The sequence below is a fragment of the Lycium ferocissimum genome, chromosome 7, assembly GCF_029784015.1.
Source record: "Lycium ferocissimum isolate CSIRO_LF1 chromosome 7, AGI_CSIRO_Lferr_CH_V1, whole genome shotgun sequence".
Lineage (NCBI taxonomy): Eukaryota > Viridiplantae > Streptophyta > Magnoliopsida > Solanales > Solanaceae > Lycium > Lycium ferocissimum.
Genome location: NC_081348.1, coordinates 62,466,026 through 62,490,356, shown reverse-complemented (window position 1 = coordinate 62,490,356; position 24,331 = coordinate 62,466,026). Strand labels below are relative to the sequence as shown.

At 37.6% G+C, this 24,331-nt stretch overlaps 1 protein-coding gene and 1 long non-coding RNA gene across 2 annotated transcripts; one reads left to right on the top strand and one right to left on the bottom strand.

Annotated features, from left to right (window-relative positions):
* Window positions 1-11,446: 11,446 nt before the first annotated feature.
* On the bottom strand, window positions 11,447-13,425 carry LOC132063032 (uncharacterized). Its single transcript, XR_009416308.1, has 3 exons — window positions 13,260-13,425; window positions 11,653-11,777; window positions 11,447-11,555 (listed from the first exon to the last, which is right to left on the bottom strand). It is a non-coding gene; the product is annotated as an uncharacterized LOC132063032 (long non-coding RNA).
* Window positions 13,426-18,558: 5,133 nt separating this feature from the next.
* Window positions 18,559-24,122, top strand: LOC132062414 (uncharacterized). Its single transcript, XM_059454988.1, has 7 exons — window positions 18,559-18,685; window positions 22,262-22,319; window positions 22,406-22,874; window positions 22,988-23,097; window positions 23,168-23,267; window positions 23,403-23,801; window positions 23,922-24,122. The coding sequence occupies exons 1-7, from the start codon at window positions 18,559-18,561 to the stop codon at window positions 24,120-24,122; spliced, it is 1,464 nt and encodes a 487-aa protein (XP_059310971.1).
* Window positions 24,123-24,331: the final 209 nt, after the last annotated feature.

Below are 24,331 nucleotides of genomic sequence, written 5' to 3'. Positions count from 1 at the left end.
TACGGGTTACTCGATTGCAAACACCTCTCTCGAGGCTGGCTGCTCCTCTCGAATCTGCCTGATCCCATCTAGAGTAGAAAATTTGAGCAACAAATGAAGTGTTGAGGGGACAGCTTTCATATCATGGAGCCAAGGTCTCCCGAAAATAACATTATACTGCATGTCGCTGCCAATCACATAGAACTTTGTCATTTTGACGACTCTACCGGCTTCTACAGGCAAGTCAATCTCACCCTTGGTGGTTTCACTGGACATATTGAAACCGGAGAGCGTCCTTGCAATCGATATTACTTTCTCAAGAAGTCCCATTTCTTCTACCACCTTCCAGCCGGGGATATTGGCAGAACTCTCCGGATCTATCATGACACATTTGACTTGGCAGCTACCGAAAAGTACAGTGATGACCAGAACGTCATTGTGAAATAAAGTGACGCCTTCCGCGTCCTCATCGGTGAAAGTGACCAAGTTCTCATATGGGAGTTCCCGAGTTCTCTTTTCTCGCGTCACCAAAATCTTCATCTTTCTCAATGCGATGAAGATGGTTCAGGCGATCATGGATCCACCGAAATAATATTGATGACGTGCGGAAGAACATTGGGCGCATCTTTCTCCTCGGAAGGGTTGGCTCTATCGTAATTATTCCTTCCCCTTTTACTCAGACACTCTCGAAGATGCTCTCTGGCAAGCATGTTGGCTACCTCCTCCCGGAGGTGTCTACAGTCCGTGGTTTTGTGTCAGGGGGTTTCCATGGAACTCGCACCAAACCGTTTGATCTCTTGAACTGGGCTCTGACTGCAATAGCATAATGGATAGGCCTTCATCACGTCTACCATTTGAGACTTGCTGATGGTGAAGCTATAATCTGCGAGTTTAGGGTACTCTGTCCCCTTCGGAGGGACCCCGAAAGAACTGTTCTTGGGCTGCATCCCCCGTCCGTTCTTCCCAGAATTATCTTTCTTGTGTCTACAGGGTTTTTCCAGTGACCGGTAGCCGGATCCGCCCTTTGGGCGTTTTCGGTGGTGGAAGGGGTTGAAAGCGACTATTTGAAGAGCTTCGATCTGGTTCGAAACCTCTATCCATATTTGCGGGGGGATCTGTGGAGAGAGCCCCCAGCAAATCATCCTCCACCCGGATCTTGGATTCATACCGATTATGCACATCTTCCCAAGTCGTAGCTTGAAACTCGAGAAAGCTCTCCTTAAGCCTTCGGGAAGTATTCGAACTCAAAAGGTTCAGACCCTTAGTGAAAGCCTCCGCTGCCCACTCGTCTGGTACGACATGTAACAGCATACGTTCCTTCTGAAACTAGGTGACAAAATCCCTGACACGCTCCGACTCTCCCTACGCGATGCGGAAGATATCTGCCTTTCTGTTTTTTTACCTTCCTTGCACCGACATGAGCTTTGATGAACGTATCTGCCAGCATGGCGAATGATGTGATTGAGTGTTCTGGAAGCTGGGAATACCAGGTCATGGACCCCTGGGCGAGTGTCTCGCCAAATTGCTTGATCAGTACCCACTCGATTTCCTTCTCTTGCAAATCGTTGCCCTTTACCGCCATGGTATAAGACGTAATGTGCTCTTGTGGATCTGTGGTCCTGTCGTACTTGGGAATATCGGGCATTTTGAACCTCTTCGGAATCAGTTCCGGAGTAGATTCTGGTGTGTCTGCCCGCTGACTATATTTCTTCGAGTCAGGCCCTTCTATAACAGGGGGCGCCTCGGGAATTTGACTCAGGCGCCTTTGGAACTCCTTTGCATTCTTCTCGGCCTCCTTGGCAGTTTGGTCCATCTTCCCAGTGATTTCTCTCATGAACCGTTAGACTTCAGCTTGGAAAGGATCATCGGGGGCAGACTCGCTTCCGGAAGCGTCTCCATTCCTTCCTATGGTTTGCTTGCTTCCTCTTCGAATCGATTCGGAGCGGTCTCGGTGTGTACGCCGGCCGACTATATTTCTTCGAGTCGAGGCCCTTCTATAACAGGGGGCGCCTCGGGAATTTGACTCAGGCGCCTTTGGAACTCCTTTGCATTCTTCTCGGCCTCCTTGGCAGTTTAGTCCATCTTCCCAGTGATTTCTCTCATGAACCGTTAGACTTCAGCTTGGAAAGGATCATCGGGGGCAGACTCACTTCTGGAAGCGTCTCCATTCCTTCCTATGGTTTGCTTGCTTCCGTCGGCGGCGTTCCCATCGGTAGTGGTCTCAGGCGTAACGCTGGGAGCCGCAACCCTGCTCGGCGGAACACCCGTGAAGGCCTCAACGATCTGCTTCAATCGCTTCACTTCAGCTATCATTGAGTAATTTTGCTCCCTCAAGATCTGCACCGACTCCGCAGTAGGTTCATCAGTGGGGACGCCGTCTGCATCGGTGTTGAGGTTTTGTCTCTTTTCAATCGTTCATTTCCCGCGTTTGGTGGTTGCAAACCGGTTATAGGTACTTGGAGCCTTGGAAGGGCTGACCGTCTGGTCCCAGCAAGACATGGCCTGACTGGCTTGCAACGTTCGTGTTGTCGTTTGCTCCTGTCATATCTGAAATGGATACTTAGGAAAGCACGGAACTGAAGAAAGATTAGTAAGACAAACAATGGCCACAGTGACAACCGCAACTGTCCTGGCCCCACGATGGGCGTCAAACTGTTTACCCATAAAATGGTTCAGTTGAATTTATAGACGTGGTCAAGGACACGCAGGTCAAAGTGTCTAATAAGATTAGGAAACTTGTATTAAGCTTATGTAAATATATGTGAATAAAGCAAATAACAAGAAGTAGCCTGGGCTTCAGATGCCAATTCCCTGACTTAGACTTCGTCGTCCCGGTCAGACCGGTGCTCCGGAACTAATATGAAGATGACAATAGTATAAAAATCAAGCAATAAATGAATGTAAGAGTTGTGTATATTATCTTGTATATGGTGTCCTTTATAATGGGAATGACAATCCCCATTTATACATAAAGGGGAGGGTACACTTTATATGAATCGTGCCCCTACCCATAATGAGCCTTAAATCCATAGCAATAGTGAGCAATAAAGAAGATCATCAAGCCCATTTACACCGTATAAGTAACGCCTGATTCAGTCCGTAACGGTAGACCGCTAGGCTCTCCTTCGGAGCTATTCTAACGACCTATCGGGCCTGGCGCTGGCTCCGGTACAATTGCATTACAACCGGTGGTAACCACGCTCACTCACTTGTGAATTATCTCTTATGCCACGTGTCTTTATGGCATTGGTCCAGCTGTATCATATGAATTTTGCCCAATACAAGTGTAATATAACAATTAAGAAATGTCTGAAACTCGATATCCATGATTTGTTAAATGGTAGGGTAGATTATAGAGTAGCAATTAAGTTAAATTTTAAATTCTATTAGGAAATTTTTAAAGGCGTCAACTTAACTCTTTAACTCTTTCAATTTACAGTGAATTTCACTAGGGTCCCTGAACTAAACTCTTATCACACCAATATCCCTTTTATTACATTTTTCTACTTTTTCTTATTGTGTCTTTGATAGATTGTCTTCACTTTGTCAACAGGTAAATAGTTTAATCAAACTAATTTTAGAATTAGCCAAACATCTCTGACTATTACCTCTTTTTCATTTGTTTGTATCTATCTATCGGTGACAAATACGAAGGAAAGGATCTCTACATGTATTTTTTCTATGATTTGGTTGTCGATTTAATTGACTAATGAAGGCTTCTTTTTCTAACTTGTATTTATCTGTAAATTATCAGATTAATCACTGTTTCAAAAAGCAAAGGATGGTTGTTCTAAGAAAAGAATTCTCCCTTTTCCTTAAAACAAACTCTGTCTTGATAAGAAGTGAAATAGTGAAACCGATTGATGTGACTAAACAATCTATAAAATTGATGAAAATAATAAAATAGAGGGTTTATTTCATCTAAAATAAAAAATGTTAAGTAAATTCTTACCTACTTAAGTTTTTATGGATGGTAATTTGATATTTATACTTGTGATAGGAATCAATGTTTGCGTTCATTTTGCATTATTTATTTGTTACTTCTTTCATTTATGTAAACTGTTTTGAAATGTTTTACGTAAGTCTAGAACCTATCGAAAACAGTCTTCTTATCTCTACGAGACAGGGATAAAATCTATGTACACTCTATCATCTCCAGAATTCACCTGGGAAATTACACTGGCCGGTTTGTTATTGATGCTGATAGGTGATGAATGTTTGATAAAATACTCAAAATCCACTCAAATTGATCTGCAAAAAAACCAGAAATAAGTGAAAATTTGAACATTTTTTAGTGGGGAGAGTTAGAAAAGAATCTTGATTCTTAACCATGCAAAGGAATAGTTGAGCATTGAGGGACAAAAAGTGAGATATGTCTGTCACATGGGTACAGAATTTTGCATTAGTCTTTGTGTTCTTTTACTTACTACTATAAATAAATTATCACCGACCATTGACTATTGCCCTTACACATCAGCCAGTTTCTGCTGTATCCATCCAAAATGTATGGGGATTTGAGAAGAGAGGGGAACTTTATCAGTATGTGGGTGTATTCATGAATGATGTTATTATCTATATATTCTTCCTAAGTAATTAATTATGTACAACTCCTTTGTTTAATCACAACTTGATAGCACTACAATGTACTAAATCCAGAGGGATATTATTATTAAGCATGGTCCATTGGATCCATTTGCCATGATTTCATGGCATAATTCCAGTTGGGCCCATTCATATTTGGATTTTACTTATTACTTCCCTTCTCATGAATCAGATATATTCACATCCCTTCACAAAGTAATAAACTATCTTTGGTAGTCTCATAATAAGTGTCATCTTAATAAAAAATAAATATATTAAGAAATTAATAATGCAATATAATATTTAGTAAATTACTCCCATATAATAAAATAAATTATTTTTTCTTTTTGATTAGAGCATGCACAAGTAGTAATTCTTTTGACATTGAGAATCCAACAATACCAAGTTACTATGTGGCTTTTCCAATCATCATTTAGATGTTACTTTAACTTGTCATTTTTTGTCTAAGGGTAGAGTTGGAAAAAAACTAGCCAAATTATATCTTGGTTTCCTAAGGTGACACTTATTATAGGACAAATTTTTTTGACTAAGGTGACACTTATTATGAAACGGATGGAATAATTATGAAAAAGAAATCTGAAGTTTATGTTTAGTGTGTTTTTATATATGTGATTAAATTATAATTAGCCTCATTATCGAAAACAACGATAACTATAACAACAATAATAATATATTCAGTGTAATCCCACAAATAGGATTTAGGGAGGGTGGTGTGTATATAGCCTTACCCGTACCGTGTGACGGTAGAGAGGTTGTTTCCGACAGACTCTCGGCTCAAGTAAAACATATCAAAATCAAATATGGAAAGGAAATACAGTAGTGAAGAAGTCATATTGAAAATAATGAAGAAGAGAACAATAGCACCGACAAATAATACAATAACCAAAGTAAAAGAAACAACAAGTAATAATATAAAATCTAAGAGTAAGATAGTAGGAGAGTAATAACATTATTGAGAAGAGAAACTAGACAACGCTCGACCACCTACTAACCTTTTATGTTATAATCCTTGACCTTCATATCTTCATATATATCTAGGGCCGTGTCATCGGTAAGTTGCAGGTGTCATGTTCTGTCAAATCACCTCTCCTAAATATTTCTTCAGGCTATCTCTTCTCATAATCATCATAGCCAACCTCTCTCTCCTCCGTACTAGGGCATCTGCACATCTCCTCTTCACATGCCTGAACCATCTCAGCCCCGCCTCCCTCATCTTGTTCACCACGGAAGGCCATTATCGAAAACATTAATCAATTATATTTAATGAGCTTGTAATGTTTGAATTTGATTTCGAGTGGTTTACGTCAAGAAAGAAAAGTTTGTGTTTTATTTTACTTTCGAGAAACCTTTTTTTTTTTTTTGGGTAATGAATATTTGTCAATTTAGTATCTTTTGGTTGTTTAAAAAAAAATCATTTTAACTTCTCGAAGAACGAAGTTAGAATTACTAATTCTGTTTCAATGTACGTGATTCACTTTCCTCGTTAATATGTTTAAAAAGGAATAATATCTTTTTATATTTAAAAATAATTTGATTTTATTTCATATTTTACCTTTAATGAAATAATTTATAGACACACAATTATATATAGCTTAATTTAGACCCTAAGTTTCAAAAGTATTTCTTTACAATATTTCTTAAATTTCATGATAAGTCAAAATGCATCAGATAAATTGAAAAGGAAGGAGTATATGTTACAAATAATTAGTCTATCTTAATCATCATACATACTTTGCAGCGTTCTTGGATTATGAGTTGCCCTAGTTCAAGCATTAGTAAACTGAGTTTTCAATTAATCCTTAATGAATTTTCCTGTTTCGTGTATAACCCTATACCAAAAATAAAAATCCTTTCATGGAAACGTTTAGCTTTCAATTTTATCTTAAAAGAAAGAAAAATCTAAAAGAAGAAACATAGTACCATTTTCTTCAATTCAGTTGCTTTTAAATCAAAGTTTAATGTGCAATAATTTTCTACTTGCTAGTTGCCATTGCTGTTGACAGGTGGGGCAGCTTTGGACTATGCTCTATGTATCATATAAAAGCTAGAAGGTCCAAAAATTTATAGCTACACTACTAGATTAGGTTTTATTGAAGCAAACATGTGTCCTTCTCAAAGATGGATACACTAATGAAATTTATAGCTACAATAGTAGATAAGTTTTATCTATTATTTATGTTGGTATAATAGCCGGTGTAGTATAATTGGAGGCACTAACTTAGTGAAATCATTGAATGCCCTAATCGTAATAAAGATCCATCATTTCCCCTTTACCTTTTCCTTTATATGAAAATGAAACATCAAAGTCTCAAGTATTATCCTCGGATGACACTTCCAAGAATTCTTTGATTTCCATAACATATATTATTCGCTTTAACTCAACTGATCTAACAAATATGTCTTTTGAACTTGGTCAGAACGTGGATATCATGTCAACTAATGTTATATTTTAAATAGCATTTTCCTTTTTTCTTTTCTTTCTTCAATATAGAATTTTCTTAAGGTACTATATGAACCCTTCGTCGAAACTTAGTCACCTGCCTAGAATCCCGTCAGCCTCTCCTTGACACCCGCACGCCCTCCCCCCCAATCAGCATGCTTTCCATCATGGACTTAATATTATCTATCTCAACACGTCTTCTCACGTGCACAACTGCTTCATTTTCCAGGCCCAAACACGTGGAACCTTTTTGATTATGGGTGGTAGTAAGCCTTGAGCCCAGAGCCTTTTGCCTGTTTTGATAACATGATAATGAACCTTGGAACTAACTCAATCCTAAAACTAAATCAAGAGGTGAGAATATTTCAAGGCCATATAAAAAGATCAGTTTCGCATTCCCACACAATGTGGGAAGTCAACACCCCCTTGCACATTTAGGAATGTACGTATGAAGCATGAACAATATAAAATAGGGGCCTGACATCGTGAGTAAACTATGAATTGGGATGGGTACCTCACAATCTACTACACAAGTTTAGCTTAAACACAGGAAACAACAACAACATACCAAGTGAAATCTCACAAAGTGGGGTCTGGGAGGGTAGAGTGTATACAGACCTTACCCCTATCTTGGGAGGTAGAGAGACTGTTTCCGATAGACCCTCGGCACAAGAACAAGGAATTCAAAGCTGTATAAAATGCATGGAAAGATACTATAGAAAGCAGGATAAAACTGATTGAACAAAAAGGAGCCGTAACTACCACAAAATAATAGATAATCGAAGTACACAATAGTAACAGAAATTGAAATACAAGGAACTATAAGAATAATACTACAACTACTATTATGAAAGGACAAATAGGACAACACTCAACTATTTACTAACCTTCTATCCTAATCCGTGTCCTCCATAACCTCCTATCTAAAGTCACGTCCTCGGTAAGCTGGACCTGCACTATCACTACTAAAAAACTGGCAAAAACCGACTGGGAAAAACTGGTGGATTCCGTCGGTTTTTCGATAATTTTTTAAATCTTTTTTTTTAAAGAAAACCGACAGACTGTGTCGGTTGTTTTTTGGGTAAAATTGCGCAAAAAATATAATTATTTTTACATTGATTTCTAAAATAAACCGTCCCGTTGGTTTTTTTATTTTCTTATAAAAAAATCAACGGAGTCCGTCAGTTTTTAGAGCCAAAAAACAATATAAATTAAATCAATGTAAGTATTTGAACAAAGAACATGTGTGTTCTAGGGGTAGAGCCTGTTAATGCCAAGGAACATACCCGGGTTCAATTCCAAGTTGCTACATTTCATTATTTTATTTAAAAAAAAAAACTGATTGACTCCGTCGGTTTTTTTTTTTTTTTTACATTACCGACGGAGTCCGTTAGTTTTCGAAAAGAGACATAACGTAAACCGACGGACGTGTTGCGTCGATTTTCCATCGGGTTTTGGCCGTCGATTTTCGCCTGTTTTTTAGTAATGTATGTCCTGTGTGATCACCTCTCCCCAATACTTCTTGACCTACCTATGCCACTCCTAAAACCGTCCATAACCAACCTCTCTCACACCTCCTCATTGGGGCATCCGTGCATCTCCTCTGCACATGCCCGAAGCATCTCAGCCTCGCTTCCCGCATCTTATCCTCCACAGAAGCCACTCTCACCTTGTCCCGGATATATTCATTGCTAATTATATCACTCTTAGTATGCTCACACATCCATCGCAACATCCTCATTTCTGCAACTTTCCTCTCCTGAACATGAGAATTTTTGACTGACCATCACTCCAGCTCATACAACATAGTTGGTCTAACCACCACTTTGCCGAAACATTTTTTCCATCCTTACATTGTGGAGGTGAAATTATAGATAATAGTCTATTTTAAGAGTATCTCTGTTTTTATGAAATAATTCAGCTTGTCACCAAAAAATAAAAAGCTTCGTTATTTCGTTAAGAAACTTCATCATTTTATTACCGTTTCAATAGTATGTTAAATGTTTAAAATAAATGACCACTGATTAGTATAATTACTCTTGAATCTACTCATAATTGTGATGAATTGGATGATTCAGTGTAAAAGCAATGTTATTAAACAACTTTAAGCTGTCATTATTTATTATTTGGATGACTAATGGGACTTGATAATTAACCTAGTTTAGGCCCTAGTGCATCATGCAAGTACATAATTAAACTTTCTAAGGTGCAAGAAGGTACTCAAGAAAAAAAAAATCCTGTACAAGGAATCATTGCCATAATAACAACAAAGCAAGCTACTCAAAAGGGTGAAGAAACTCCCCTGCAATTATTAGTTATGCTAGACAGAAATGGCCCGCCAGCACGGGCCCAATCATGCGAAAGTTGGAGATTAATATACTTTTTTGTCAGAACAGTAAGGCTTTATTAGTCTCGGATGAAATCTATGCACAATCAATTAATGTATATATTTGTTGGTAGACTAAATTCTAATAACCTTTCATTAGATGTGTGTAGCAAGTTGTTTTAGCTAGTATATGTTAGACAACATTACATGTTAGCTAGTTGGTAGATTTTATTTAGACACAGTTGGGATCAAAGTATTCATTCATGGATTGTATGGTTGGCAAGTTTTACATTATTTACATTCATGGTTGCGTTATTTACATCACAAAGAGGAAAACTATTTACAGCCTATGCTATTTACATATGGGATACAGTGGTGCATTTTTCCGTTTTGGTAGTCTTCTTTGTAGCCTTCTTGTTAGCAGTTATTTGACAAAAAAAAAATACCTGCGCGATTAAGAAGTAATGAGAAATTGTTAGTACTTATATCTCAAATAAAGAAGAGAAGAAAGATAGTAGACCTAAAAAAAAATAAAAAATGAAGAGGTTAATATTAATACCATGTTTTTTCATGTAAATGAGAGCCATGTATCGGTTAACAAGATTAAAGATGACAAAGCTAGTAGAAAGATAAATCTGGTGTAGCAGTACAAACAAGCAAACATCAGTGAAGATAAAAGTTCAGTACTTAAAAATATAAACAACACTCAGAATCAGCACCTAAAGATAAAAGTCCAGTACCTAAAAATAACACCTCAAAATCCTTTTCAGTAGTCTCAAACTCTAGGTCTTAACTTGAAATTTACCTTTCAAAAGATGCGTGACATCTATAAGAAGACTACATGCTGACATCGATTCAACTTCTACCGGATAGGAAAAGAAGACACAAATTTCAATCAGTCTGAAAGAAAAGTGGAAACGAGTTGAAGTCAAACTTGAAGAGAGAGTTGGAGTTTTGAAAATAATGAAGCCATGCTCGAATAGAGAGTTATATTTGTCAACTAATAATTCTCACAGAGAGGTATTTCTTTTTTTGATGACATGAGAACCCGCAACCGCTACTCTTTGGTGCGTTTCCTGTGAATAGCTTGCAAACCACACATGAGAGATAATCCGCACTAGGCAAGCCCCGTGCGATGAGCTCGACTCAAAAGGCAAATCCCCTGTTGTCGTAGGCAGGGATTTCGAACCCGAGACCTTCAATATGAAAGCCCCATACTCAACCAACTGAGCCACCCTTACGGGTACAGAGAGGTATTTCTACTCCCATATAATATCATAACAATGTGGCAGAGTTGAACTGGTTTGCAAATCCAAAAAAAAAAAAAATTGTTCTCTATGCGTGCTTGTCATGTAGCAGTCTATGTTACCACATCTTTACTCATTATTTCACTAAAAGAGCCAATGAAGACCTAAAATTCTTGGTTGTTGAGTAGATAATGAGAAGAGTTTGGTGACAGTGGGCAAATGAACAAGAGACGTTCTTTGCAAATAGCGAACTTTAACATAGAGCTTGCTAGCTGCTAACTGGAGTTGCTGTTTTGCCCTTTGGCAAGGCTGGGTTTTTCACAATGTCTTTTAGTATCATGCTTCAAAGACGAACGCTCAGATCCAGGGCATGTGTCACAGCAAAACAAAATCAGTCCCCTCAAAAGGCTTTCGTCGCAAAGGAAATTAAGCAACTACCCAAATCAATCTCACACATTCGATTGAAAGGGAGTCTAGCTAAATAAATGAATAAAAAATAAAGACGTTCATTGTAATTAAAGCTAATTGTCAGCTTGGTAAGGAGCAGATATGACCTGTTAAAAACTCGAGATACATCACGCTGTCTGCGTATTATATTTAAAAATTTAATTTAATCTCTATGAAGGCTGAAATTAGAACGCAGAGTCACAACTCACAATTTTGATGCTCCTAATAATGAATATCCACAACCCAGTTTCTTTTGTCCCCATAATTACTATAAGCAAATCTGTCTCATTAAACATACCATGACATAATAGTCTCCTGCCCGTCCTTTATAATGCACTCTTGGCACTCCCCGGCTACCTTATTTTTTTTTTTATTTTTTTTTTTGGTGACATGGGAACCCGCAGCTTTGGGTGCGCACAGGGTAAACCCAGCTCCTGTGCGATAGTTCGCAAACCACACAGGAGAGATAACCCGCACTAGCAAGAGAGGCACTCCCCGGCTACCTCCAAGAGTACTAAACAAAAAGACCACACGTTCAGTCCTGCAAATCTTATTTCAATATAAGTGTACATGGTAACTTCAGAAGATATCGGTTGAAGCAATGATCATACGTTTGTAATGCATTCTATGTCCCATAATAGGTTACATTCTTCAATCCTTACTTGTAAGCTTGCCACTCATGTGGAGGGCCGTAGCTACAGCCTTTGCTATTTTGATGCTCAAACTTCAGTTCGACCTTAGAGCCACAACAGAAAGTCAATGTTTAATGAGCAGAATTCCAACATTTAATCCAAAGATTTAAAACATTTTAGAACAGAACTACACTGAAGTTCAATATCTAATAGTTAAATTTCACACATGCTATCGGCTTTTCTTCGCTAAAGAAGGCTGTGGTAAGGATGAGAATCACTTGGGAGATGGGCGTCCTATAGCTGGATCAAGCCATTTCCACCTAGTAAATTGCAGGTATAACTGTACAATAACATTCGATCTAGTACCTATCTGATGTTAAAATTGGGAAATTCTAGTGCTCCGATGCTAGTATTCTCCTATTCATTTCATGTGCCTACACACTAAATATATGATAGTAAACCAAATATAGATGGCAATGCTAAGACATACGCAAAATATCTATGTGAGTAGGACTAACAACATCGATGCAAAAATCTACTCGAGGTCAACAGAGTAATAATTTTATGTTTTTCCACAAGTGATCGGAAATTAAAAGTGACATGTGTCACTTTTTATGTTTCAAAACACAAAATCCTTGAAACACTTAATAAACATGTCACTTGTTTTACACAAGAAGCCTCAACATCAAATAAAAGTATAAAAGAAATAAAACACAAGATGATCATACAGGAATTCAACATGCAGACTTGTTGTATAGAAGATAAACAATCGAGTATTTAAATAAAATGATGCCTGCATAGAGCATAACAGCTAAAAGTAATTCATATACCCAATGTATATTCTTCTGATGGTAATAAATTCATATGTATTTATAATTGCATATCATCCGGAAGTGAGAGTCCAATTATTTAAAATGTTTTTGTTAGAAGCAATGAGTCTCTCGTAACAGGAGAACTCTGTTCTATTGAACCAGTAGTGACCACGGAGGACGATGCATTAGCTGATTCGGTAATACTTGAGCTGGCAAAAAGACGCCTTCTGCTTAAATTAGCTTTGTTTGAAAGTACTCGCATTCAGAGGGCCTCTTTTTATCAGATTACATCAGTCTATATAATCCACGTCGTCTGGCCTTTTTGTCAAACGTGTACTTTTTCAAAATTCTGACCAGTCTAATTATTTTTGTTCCTCATTTCAGCAACACCTTTTTGTTCCCTGTGTGAAATACAAATTACATAATATTTCCTTCCTTACTATTTGTTCCAATCGCAATAGGCCAACCTAAAAATTCTGGAAGGAAGATCACTATTAACTCCCGCCTTTCAGTACATCGGCGCATAAGAATATTGAGACAATCCTAAACCCAATCAAAACTCTCGCTCAAAATTGCAAAACTCTAATAAGTAGAATTAGATAATAAAAAAGTCCAATAATGTGTGATTTAACACACAACAACTATTAAATGGTGAAACTAACAAATATGGGGAAACCCCAAAAGAAGGGAAAAAGCAGATGAACGAAAAACAAGAATATGTGGCTGAAGAAAAAGAGTGATAGATAGTCGAAACCGATCCAAAAAGGCACATACCTGCAGTTCGAACCCGTTGAAAGCAAAAAGATAAAGAGCGAGAGCTCCTGTGTAACAAAATCAAGAAGCACTCCTTTGAAAGTGGGAACAAAGACGGGGCAAATCTAATGTCTGCAATGTAAAAGACAGCTGGAGTGATATGAAGTGCACACGTAATGATTTGTATGAAAGAATTGACGACACGTAAATAGTGAATCGGTAACTGCTTTAAAAGTCTAAACTACTACCCTTACCTATTTTCTAATCGCCTAAAAACAGGCACGTCGAAAACAAGCAATTTCTAATATATAGTAAAAAGTAAAAAATAATAGTTTACTAAACGAAAAAGAAAAAAAATACATGTAGAAGATATACATTTGAGAAATATAACTTCTAATTATTTATGAAAGTTTCATGTGAGATGTAAATTTCTTCTCCAATGATCTTAAATTTGAACAAATATTTCAATTGTAAATTTTTAATTCCATTTAATTACTTCACCAAAAATTTAGTCGCCTTTATGTGATTGTTTTGCAAACCTGTGTAAAAATTAACTTTATGCATATGAGATAATGCATAATTACCCCTGAACTTGCACCTTAGTTTCAACTAGAATCCTTGTATACAAAAGGAGAATCATCGCAAATAACATGCTCTCTTCTCTCTCCTCCCCCATGCAAACCCTAACCCTAACGTAGTCACACGGGTAGGAAAGCACCTGCGGCCGGCCGTCAACGGCGGTTGGCCACCTTTGGATATCTCATTACCTTCCCATTTCCTACCTCTACCATCAGTGACACTACCCGCTAACAACCCTACTCACCCGTTACCTCCTACTATCCCTACCACTTCATATGCTAGTACTTTGATAGATCCAGCTGTTGTATCCATGCATGAGTGTGATCCCATTCCATTGAAGAAGATTACATACATAGATGGGATTCCTTACGTAAAATGGACATCAAGTGAAGTTACTAGGATGGAAGTGATTGAGAATTTACAATATGCAATTGTTGGAAAGTTCTCATACGGGTGGCCTGAGTTGGAAGAGTTGAAGAACATCATTCCAACTCAATGAGGTGCTAAAGGAAAGTGTCAGGTTAGATTTTTCAGAAATGGACACGTTTTAATACGATGTACTAGATTGGAAGATTTCATTAATATTTCATCTAAGAGTGCTTTTTGGATCAAGTGGAAGGATGGATTCTCTTATCAGATGAGACCATTAATATATGATTCAAACTTTAAGATTGATGAGGAAACCACGACTGTTATGGCATGGATCTCGTTCCTAAACCTTTTTCCAACTCTCTTTGTGAAACAATCATTGTTTTCACTAGCTTCTGCTGTTGGAAAACCATTACAATTGGATCTTGCCACTGTTAACAAAACTAGACCAAACTATGTTAGGGTTAAAGTGCAAGCGGATTTATTGGCAGATTTTCCTAAGTTTGTGATGATAGATATAGAAGATGAAGATACTAAGGAGATTAGTAGTGTTAGAGTGAAGATTCAATATGACCATCTTCCTAAGTACTGTACTGAATGTATGTTATAAAGTCACTCTAATGATGAATGTCAAGTCCTGCATCCAGATATTGATAAAACTGCTGATCAAGGGAACAAAAATGCTGATCAGGTTTAAGGTGATGATAAGGAGAGGGTGGAAGAGCCTAGGCAAGAACAAAGGAAGAAAGAGAATAGACGAGGTTATAGAGGATGTCAAAAACCTATTCAGAAGTATCTTCCTAAGGTATTATCTAGTGGTAAGGTGGTGACTTATCCTGGATCAAAGAATTATGTAGATTCAACTGGAAGGGAAAACAAGGCTGAGAATAGTAATCATAATAGTGATGAGGGTAACAAGACAAAGACTCAAGATATAGTGGTCAGCACTAACAAGTTTGATGTCCTAGCAATAATTAATGAGGAGGAAGAATCCAGCAAAGTGAATAATGCAACAGAAGTGGTTAATTCCAATGTAGAAAATGATACTCAGGAAAGTGGTGATGATCAGTTAGTGCAAATTCCTGAGTTGAACACAAAGGATTGGGTGAAAAAGAATTTCAAGAAGAAAGGGGGAGGCTACTGAAAGCTCTTCATCTGCTAAAGTGGTAGAAAAGGAGGCAATTCAAACTATCTCAGGGCCAAGTGAGGTGGAAATTGGGAAGAACTTTCAAGAAGTTGAAGATATTGCCCAACTAGGATGTAAGGATAGTATTGATGAGGGTGAAGATGATATCACAAAGGAAGTATGTGAAAAAGAGGAAGAAAAATGTATTAATTAGCTGCCTATAGCAAAAGAAGAATCAAGTGACATTCTACCAATTTGCCATGAGGATCCGGAGTTACCATATGATGTTATGGAAGCTTCAGGACTAGATATAGTCCTCTATCAAGAGATGGATAATGATCCAGTGGTAATGGATGAATGTAGTACAACAGCTCATATTGTCAATGAAGGAAAGGAGATCATAGGATTGAAAAATAGCATTCATGAGGATCATATTGTTGATAATGCCAGATTAAATGATGAAGTTTTGGATGCAGATACAGTAGATGCATAGAAGGAGAGCATTGTTAATACAGATGATGTAGTAGAGAATTCACAAGGCAGCCAAATTGATAAGGCTTATTCTAAAGGTTGTTACCCACCTGATACAGAAGGCAGTGTCTTGAAGGCAGATATCGATATCTTTCAAAGTGAGGATGGAAACTAATCAAATAATGCCTGTGCCTAAAAAAGTATCTCCTACTAAAGAATTACATGCTTTAGTTTATCATGATTTGAGTAGTATGGATAGAATCAATGAAGAAGATTTGTTGAAGAATCAATCAGGCAAGAATTCAGACTTCAGCAGGATAGAAGAAGAGGATGTATTGCAGCAGAAGACTGAAATATCTAAAACTGCTGATGTGATTCACAAAGAAGTCACAAGACTAAGAAGGGCAAGAAGGCCAAGAATGGTGGAGAAATTGGGTCTGCTAAAATCCAAGGTAAGAAAATTCAAACAGGATCCAAAGGTGAATGAGAGGTGCAACCAACTAGGATTCTTCCAAAGAGAAATGCTACTGACAAATCTAATTTCCAATGATGAAGTCCTTCTTTTGGAATATTAGATCAGTTAATACTCAGAAGACTTTCTATGGAGTTCAAATGCTACACAAACATCATAAGTTTGTCCTCATAGCTTTATTGGAGCCTTTTCAACAATTAAGGCAAATTAACAGATATAAGAGAAGAATGGGTATGCAGTTTGCTAATCAAAATTGTAATAACAAGATTTGGTATTTTGTTGCTGATGGAATTGATGTGGAAGTATTAATGGACACTGAGCAATAGGTGACTATTAAGCTTCTATTTCAGGAGAGTGGTAAGCAACTAATCTCCACAATGGTTTATGCAAAGTGTGATTCTGCTGCAAGATTAGAGTTGTGGGATAGTATATATTCTTTGGAAAGTTCTATGAATTTACCATGGATGGTTGGTGGGGACTTTAATGTTATTTTGAATGAAGAGGAAATAATAGGTGGTCTACCTATTTACCCATCAGAATATGAAGACTTTGCTTTTTGTGTCAGTTCTTGTGAACTAGCTGAAGTAGAATTTAGAGGAAGTCCTTTTACTTGGTGGAATGGAAGAGCTGGGCAAGATTGTATATTCAAAAGATTGGATTGGATTCTAGTTAATCAGCAGTATCAGGATTGGTTTACTAACTTGAGCATGGAGCATCTATCATGAACAGGCTCAGATCATGCTCCACTTTTACTTTCAGCAGGAGAGCAGGCTCAGCATTTTCAGAAGTATTTTAGATTTTTGAAATTCTGGTTGGATCATGAGTCATTCATGGATGCAGTAGAACAGCATTGGAAAACTGAGTTTATAGGAGATCCATTCATCACATTTAAGTTAAAAATGAAAAGCTCAAAGGCTGCTTTGTCTAGGTGGAGTAGAGAAACATTTGGAGACTTGTTCAAACAGCTGACAATCAAAGAAGATATTATGAAGATCAAGGAGCAACTGTTTGAGGAAGACCCATTAGAAGAGAATAGAATGGTGTTGCAGAGGGCACAAGCTGAATTGAAAGGTATCTGCATTTTGAAGAAGAGTTTTGGAGACAAAAAGCAGGCATCCAATGGCATTCAGAGAAAGATAGGAATACAAGATATTTTCATAGTCTTGTAAAAGGAAGAAGAAAGAGGTTGTTGCTTACAAGAATACAAAATGCAGATGGTGAATGGGTAGACAATTTGGATGATATTGCTACTAAAGATATTTCATTTTATCAGGATCAATTTTCTCAGGAAAGTGGTGGAGTTGACTCAAATTTACTGGATCACATTCTTGAGAGAATTTCAGAGGATCAAAATAAATTCTTGTGTGCTAAACCAACTCTTGAAGAGGGTTAAAATGATGTTTTTGCATTATTAGGTGATAGTGCTTGTGGACCTAATGATTTTTCTGGAGTTTTTTTTTATCAAAGGTGCTGGAATATTATTGGTGCTGATGTGTATAATGTGATCAGTAGCTTCTATGAGGGACAAACTCTACCAAAGTCAGTAACTCATACAATCTTGGTCCTCTTGCCTAAGAAATAAATAATCAACACTTTCTCAGACTTAAGACCAATCAGCCTCAGCAATTTCATAAACAAGATTATTTCCAGACTATTACATGACAAGCTAGAGGTGATCTTGCCATCTCTAATATCCCCAAATCAGTCTGGATTTGTGAAGGGTAGAAATATCATTGAAAATGTGCTGCTTACTCAAGAATTGGTAGCTGATATCAGAAAGAGAGGGAAACCTGATAATGTTATCATTAAGCTGAATATGGCAAAGGCTTATGTAGACTTTTTTTGGAGATTCCTTGTTCAAGTTGTTAGAAAGATGGCATTTGTAGAAGTATATGTAGACATGGTATGGAGATTGATTGCTAATAACTGGTATTCCATTCTCATTAATGGACAATCTTTTGTTTTTTTCCACTTTACAAGAGGGGTCAAACAGGGAGATCCTCTATCTCCTGCTCTTTTTATTCTAGTTCTTTGAGGTATTATCTATGGCTCTTAATTTATTATTTGAAAAAGACAGCTTCAGAGGATATGGAATGCCAAAGTGGAGTGCAAACTTGAATAATCTGTCATATGCAGATGATACTATCATATTTGCATCAACAGATAAAGCATTCTTGGAGATGATTATGTCCATTTTGCATGATTACGAGAGAGAATCTGGACAAAAAATTAATGCAGACAAGAGCTTTTTTTATATGCATAAGAAGGGTGGCTAATGTGCCGAATCGCAGGTACAACAAATAATGTGTTTCAACAAAGGTGACTTCCCATTTACTTACTTAGGATGTCCTATCTTTCATGCTAGAAGGCAGAAGTTGTTCTATAAAGATATGATGAAGAAAGTGAAGGACAGGTTGCATGCTTGGAGAGGTAAATCACTGTCATTTAGAGGGAAAGTGTCACACCCCAATCTTGATCAGGGTGTGATGGGCACCCGACCCTTACCTAGGGCCGAGCGAACCCTCTGACCCTGTTCCATGCGTAAACTTTTTTTTGTTTTTCTCTGAGCCAAATACACAAGATAAGGCCCACTAAAGTATTCTTTTTGTTGCTTTCCAAGCAAAACGGTTTTACAACTGTATAAAACTCATATCACAATACAACTGACACATTGGCCTATGGAGCCACTGACAAACTAACTTCTGGTACCCACGACCCTGTCTGCAAAGTATCTAACTGTAATCAGAAATCCTGGCACGTGTACTCTGACTCGGCTACACTCCAGGCCAAGTGGAGCTTGCCAACTTCGCTGGAACATCTTCTATATTAACTTCAACCCGTCCGGGTGTACCGCGCGGCATGAAACGCGACCCCGAAGAAGAGGGGTCGATGCAGAGCAATGTACTGAGTATGTAAGGCATGAACAGTAACAACGTAGTAAGAACTATAGAGCACATCTTGTAAAGAGAGTATTCTGTACGTATGAAACATATCATGTGTAAAACTGTAACCTGTGCATATAAGTGCCCTGGGGCAGATGCTGTGCTTTCTTAGCTTTCTTTACTCATATATATACATATATACATAAAAATATATATTATATTGCCGAGGCGTCGGGACCGATCCATTTAACCATAATATGCACATCCCGCGTCCGGCATCCCGCGTCCGGACGATATCATGTGCCATACTCCAACTGATCAGGTGGATATGCGTGTATAACGCTCTGCCCTTATCTCCATTTTCCCCCTTAGATATATCGGCGTCTATAGCGCCCTGGCTCTTTCATCATATACATATACTCATATCATATACATATATCAGCGTCTATAGCGCTCTGATTCTGCTATCATATACTTATGCTTATATCATGTATATTTATCAGCGTCTATAGCGCTCTGACTCTGCTATCATGTACTTATACTTATATCATGTATATTTATCAGCGTCTATATAGCGCTCTGATTTTGTTATCATATATATATGTACGTATGTCGGGTACACACATCAATCGGGGTCATAAAGCATAATTCCATGTACCTAGAATCCTTAGAATAGTCATTACCTCTAGTAGAGTTGGGGATATCGTAAATAGTTTAACATTTTCATATTTTCATTTTTATACGTAACATATCGTCAACGTATCTATCGTAGGCATTTTCTCATTTTCGACTCCATCGTTGTCGTTAAGATCATATTCTTCACCTTAGTCAAGGAATCATCTTTGTCATACTTATCATGGACATATGTTCTTTCTTAGCATTGTCGTTGTCATGGTCATCATAGACACATTTACATTAGGATAGCGTTGTACCTATCGTTCGATAATCGGGACAAGGATCGAAGTTTCCTTAGGATTCCACTCCAAAACAAGCCAAATGAAACGATAAGGAAAATCCGGGGACAAGGGGCCCACCTCGGGTCAAATGAGGCGGCGCACACAATTTACGTGTAATATGTTTCGTGACATTACTTATGAGAGTTTTAAGGTAATCGGGTCTCATTTATGCAAGTTCTAGAGGTCTAGGAGATTGTTCTCACATTTTGCACAATTTCTATTTCAATTCTACTGAATGAATAGTAACTAATTTCAATCTTGGATTCCGAGGAAAGGAATGGTCCCCGAGGCCCGTATTCAGCTCTATTACATCTAGGACATGCCAAGAAAGGAAAGTGAAGCCTTACATACCTCTTTCTGCTCCTTCTGCTACTCCAAATCCAAGCTGCAAATCCGCCAAAATCTACGATTTGGTCACATTTACCAATTGTCAATTCGAGCGTCTAGAAGTTGGAATTCAAAGTAATCATTTGTCTACCGAAATTTCTACAAAGACTTCCCCCGTGAATATACCATGCCACCAAGTTTAACTTGGCCGATTTCAATCAACAACAATCCCGGGAATACAACCCGGCCAAACTAACAACATTACCAACAATTATTCTAACAATGCTTCAACATTCAATTCAATCCAATTCAATTTACATAATCTTCCATCAACTCAACCAACATACTACACATTTCATTATGCTTCACTTACTTTAACTTCCACAACAACCTTTATTCTACATAACATAATCCATAACGACAACAACTAAAATGTCAAATAACATCAATTACCATAACTTACCAATTCTATACCTTTCGGCCACAACAACAATACATAAGTTTTTCATGAATTTCCATTCTTTTCTATACATTACAACAACCACCGATACACCACATAAATTTCATTCATTTCTCACTCCACAACATACACAACAATCAAATAACATTAAATAAAATTTGTTCATCATACTCACACCAAGGACACATACACACGCCCAACTTTCAACACACCATCTTTCATGTTTTTCATCCATTTTCATATACCATAACATGCATATTCCATGATCTTCATTCATTTTTTCTATACCTTACAACACCACACGGCCAAACTTGAATCATGCAATATTTCATAAATTTCCATGCTTTCCATCCATTTTCTATACTAAAACATATACAAACCATCTAAAACAACCATTAAAATTCTACACAAAATCAATTCAACACACCTTACCACTTCACTTCACCATTCGGCCAACTCCCATACATCTATGTTTCATGAATTTCATCCATATTTATGCACTACAACACCTATAACCATCCATAACACATAAAAGAGCATGAAATCTTACCTTTTTCCTTAACTTCCCACTTCACTAGAATCTTGAACTTGCCACAAGGATGGTTTTCTTGCTCCAACAATTGCACCACATTAAAGAGCACCCTTGACTTGGTAGAAATACTTGAAGAACATAATTTTTAAACCAAGGATTAAAGACTTGAAAATTTTTTCTTCTTTTCTTTTTTTTCCTAGCCTTGGCCGAATGGCCTTGGCTTTGTTCTTCATCTTCTTCTTTTTTTTTTTCTTGCTTTTCCCTTGAATTATAAGATGAACATATATATATATACATAAGTCCTCAAGCATGTGAGGGGCACATGCCCTCTCTAGACTTTTCTTTTCTTTCTCTTTTATTTTCTAGAATTTTCTTTTCTTTTTCTTTGAATTTTCTAAATAAAAGATGACTCACTTTGTCATCTTTTCCATTCCCATTTTGTCACATGGCCAATATGGCCCTTTTTGAATTCTCATGAACCCTTTAGTGAAATTCCCGTTTTGCCCCTCGACTTTTCTCAATATTACCATTTTGTCCCTAACCTTCCGCATTATTTTCACGGCCCCTTTTGCGAATTTCTCTTCTTGCCCTTAGCCTTTCTCAATATTTTCCATACTACCATTGCCCACAATTAATATTCCTAACAACTCGCACATTAAAATTACTTTAGAACATAGCCTTGTCCTTAACTTCTCGCCATGGTCTCGCAACATCCGAACGTACGAAGTACGGGCTATAACAGAAAGCTGTTTTGATTTCAAGTGTTTTACAAAGCATCCGCATTTATTTAATGTCTCCTATGGTGCCTCCAAAATGTGTCATTAAGGATCTGCATAAATTATTCAATAGATTCTTTTGGCAAACTACGGAAGAAGGAAGAAGCAAGCACTGGTCAGCATGGGAAAATGTATGTTATCCAAAGAATGAAGTAGGGTTGGGCTTCAGATCTTTATATGATATATCCAAAGCATTGTTTGCTAAACTTTGGTGAAGATTCAGGACAAGCGGTACACTGTGGTCCAACTTTATATGGAACAAATATTGTAAGAGGTTTAGGCCAAATGTGGTTCAGTGGAAAGGGGGATCTCAGACTTGGAAAATGATGCTTCAAGCTAGAGATGAAATGGAACATGGTATTTGGTGGGAACCTAAGAATCGATCTTCTTCAATCTGGTTTGATAATTGGTCTAAACTAGGTGCTTTGCATGATCTGTTACCTATTCATTATCAGAATGAAGTTTTAGGAGATAAGCTTGAAGAGTTGATGCGTGAAAGTCAGTGGAACTATGCAAAGCTACAAGAGGTGTTACCAGCTGCTATTGTTGATCATGTTAGAATGGAACTGGGACTTTTTGTGAGAACAGATGAGATAGATAAGCCATGGTGGATACTCACAAGCTCTGGTAAATTTACAGTTAAAAGTGCATCGGAGAAGCTGAGAAAAAGGAATTGGATATCAACTGTTTGTGACAAATTCTGGATCAAAGGCTTGCCATACAAAATCTCATTTTTCCTATGGAGAGTTTGATATTGGAAGCTACCTATAGATGAAGTGCTGATGAGAATGAGAATCAGCATAGTCTCAAGATGTTGGTGTTGTCAGAATCAGCAGGAAACTATGGATCATATCTTCATTATAGGTCCTTTTACAACCACAATATGGCATTGTTTTTCAACAGCAGCAGGTGTCTTGGGCCCTTTCCTACAAGTTAAGCAGACAGTCTTGTGCTAGTGGAACTTTCAAACTGCTGCAAGACTGAAACCTTTATATCAAGCAATTCCTGCTTTGGTTTTATGGCAAATTTGGAAGAGCAGGAATACCAGGAGGCATGGAGGGGCAGTTTCTCAGCACAAGGTCATACATGAGATTAACAGGAACATATATATGCTAGCAAGGAAGAGATATCCTTGGCTGCAGAATATGCCAAAAAGCTAGCCTAGGATGGTTGAATTGTTAGAGAACTACATGGTGCCTTTAATATATAAACAGGTGAAGTGGAACTTTCCAGATAGAGGATGCTTTAAATGCAACACTGATGGTGCTTCTAAAGGGAATCCAGGGCCAAGTTCAGCAGCCTTTTGTGTTAGAGATAGTTCAGGAGAGTTTATATATGCTATGGCAAGGATATTAACTGAGACTACCAATCTAGTTGCTGAAGTTGTTGCCATTGAGGAGGGAATCACGTACTGTGTTTTACATGATTTATTGCCTGTTATAGTGGAAACAGATTCTCTTACAATGCAAAAGGTCCTGGATGGTATTTGGGAGGTGCCAAGGAACATTGCTTTGCCGGTGAGGAGTATAGAAAGATGGATGAAGGGCAAAGATGTATCAGTGGTGCATGTGTTCAGAGAAGGAAACTGTGTGGCATGGTTTTTGATTTTGCAGGTACAATTCAATACAATCAGTTTCAAGATATTCCAATTCATGGAAGAAGATTGATCAACATAGATAAAAGCCAACTTCCAAACTTCAGAGTTAGATCAACAACGAATAGTTTTCCAACAGCTATCAAGACAACAACAGATCAGAATAACAATGAAGGCAGGGAAGGGGATGCAACTGGAAATAACTTTGTTTTGTGGTGTGTGGTATCAACCTTGGTTCATTCTACCACAAAACATTGATATTTCTGGTTGGGAATTCTTCAATGTGGAATCAGTTGCAGCTAGTAACAAGCAGGAGATCATCATCAGCTTCTGTGGCTAAGTTCAGAATCTATGCTAGCTAACATTATGCATTAATAAGATTGGAACTGAACTATACTTCACCCGGGCTGAGCTGAAGTTAAATCCAAGAGATTTGATCCATTCCACTTGTGAGACTTGAGGGTGTGAAAGATGGATACAAATCAAGGTCCCTAGTTTTCTTTAGTATGATGAAGGTTCATGTACTATTAATGTGGTGATCATAGATAG

Excerpts from the sequence above, each read along its gene's own strand:
- LOC132062414 (XM_059454988.1), top strand. The coding sequence starts at position 18,559 with ATGTGTTTCAACAAAGGTGACTTCCCATTTACTTACTTAGGATGTCCT. Across the intron at positions 22,320-22,405 it reads ACTGGTCAGCATGGGAAAAT|ATTCAGGACAAGCGGTACAC; the intron begins GTATGTTATCCA and ends ACTTTGGTGAAG. Across the intron at positions 23,098-23,167 it reads TTGTTTTTCAACAGCAGCAG|ACTGAAACCTTTATATCAAG; the intron begins GTGTCTTGGGCC and ends AACTGCTGCAAG.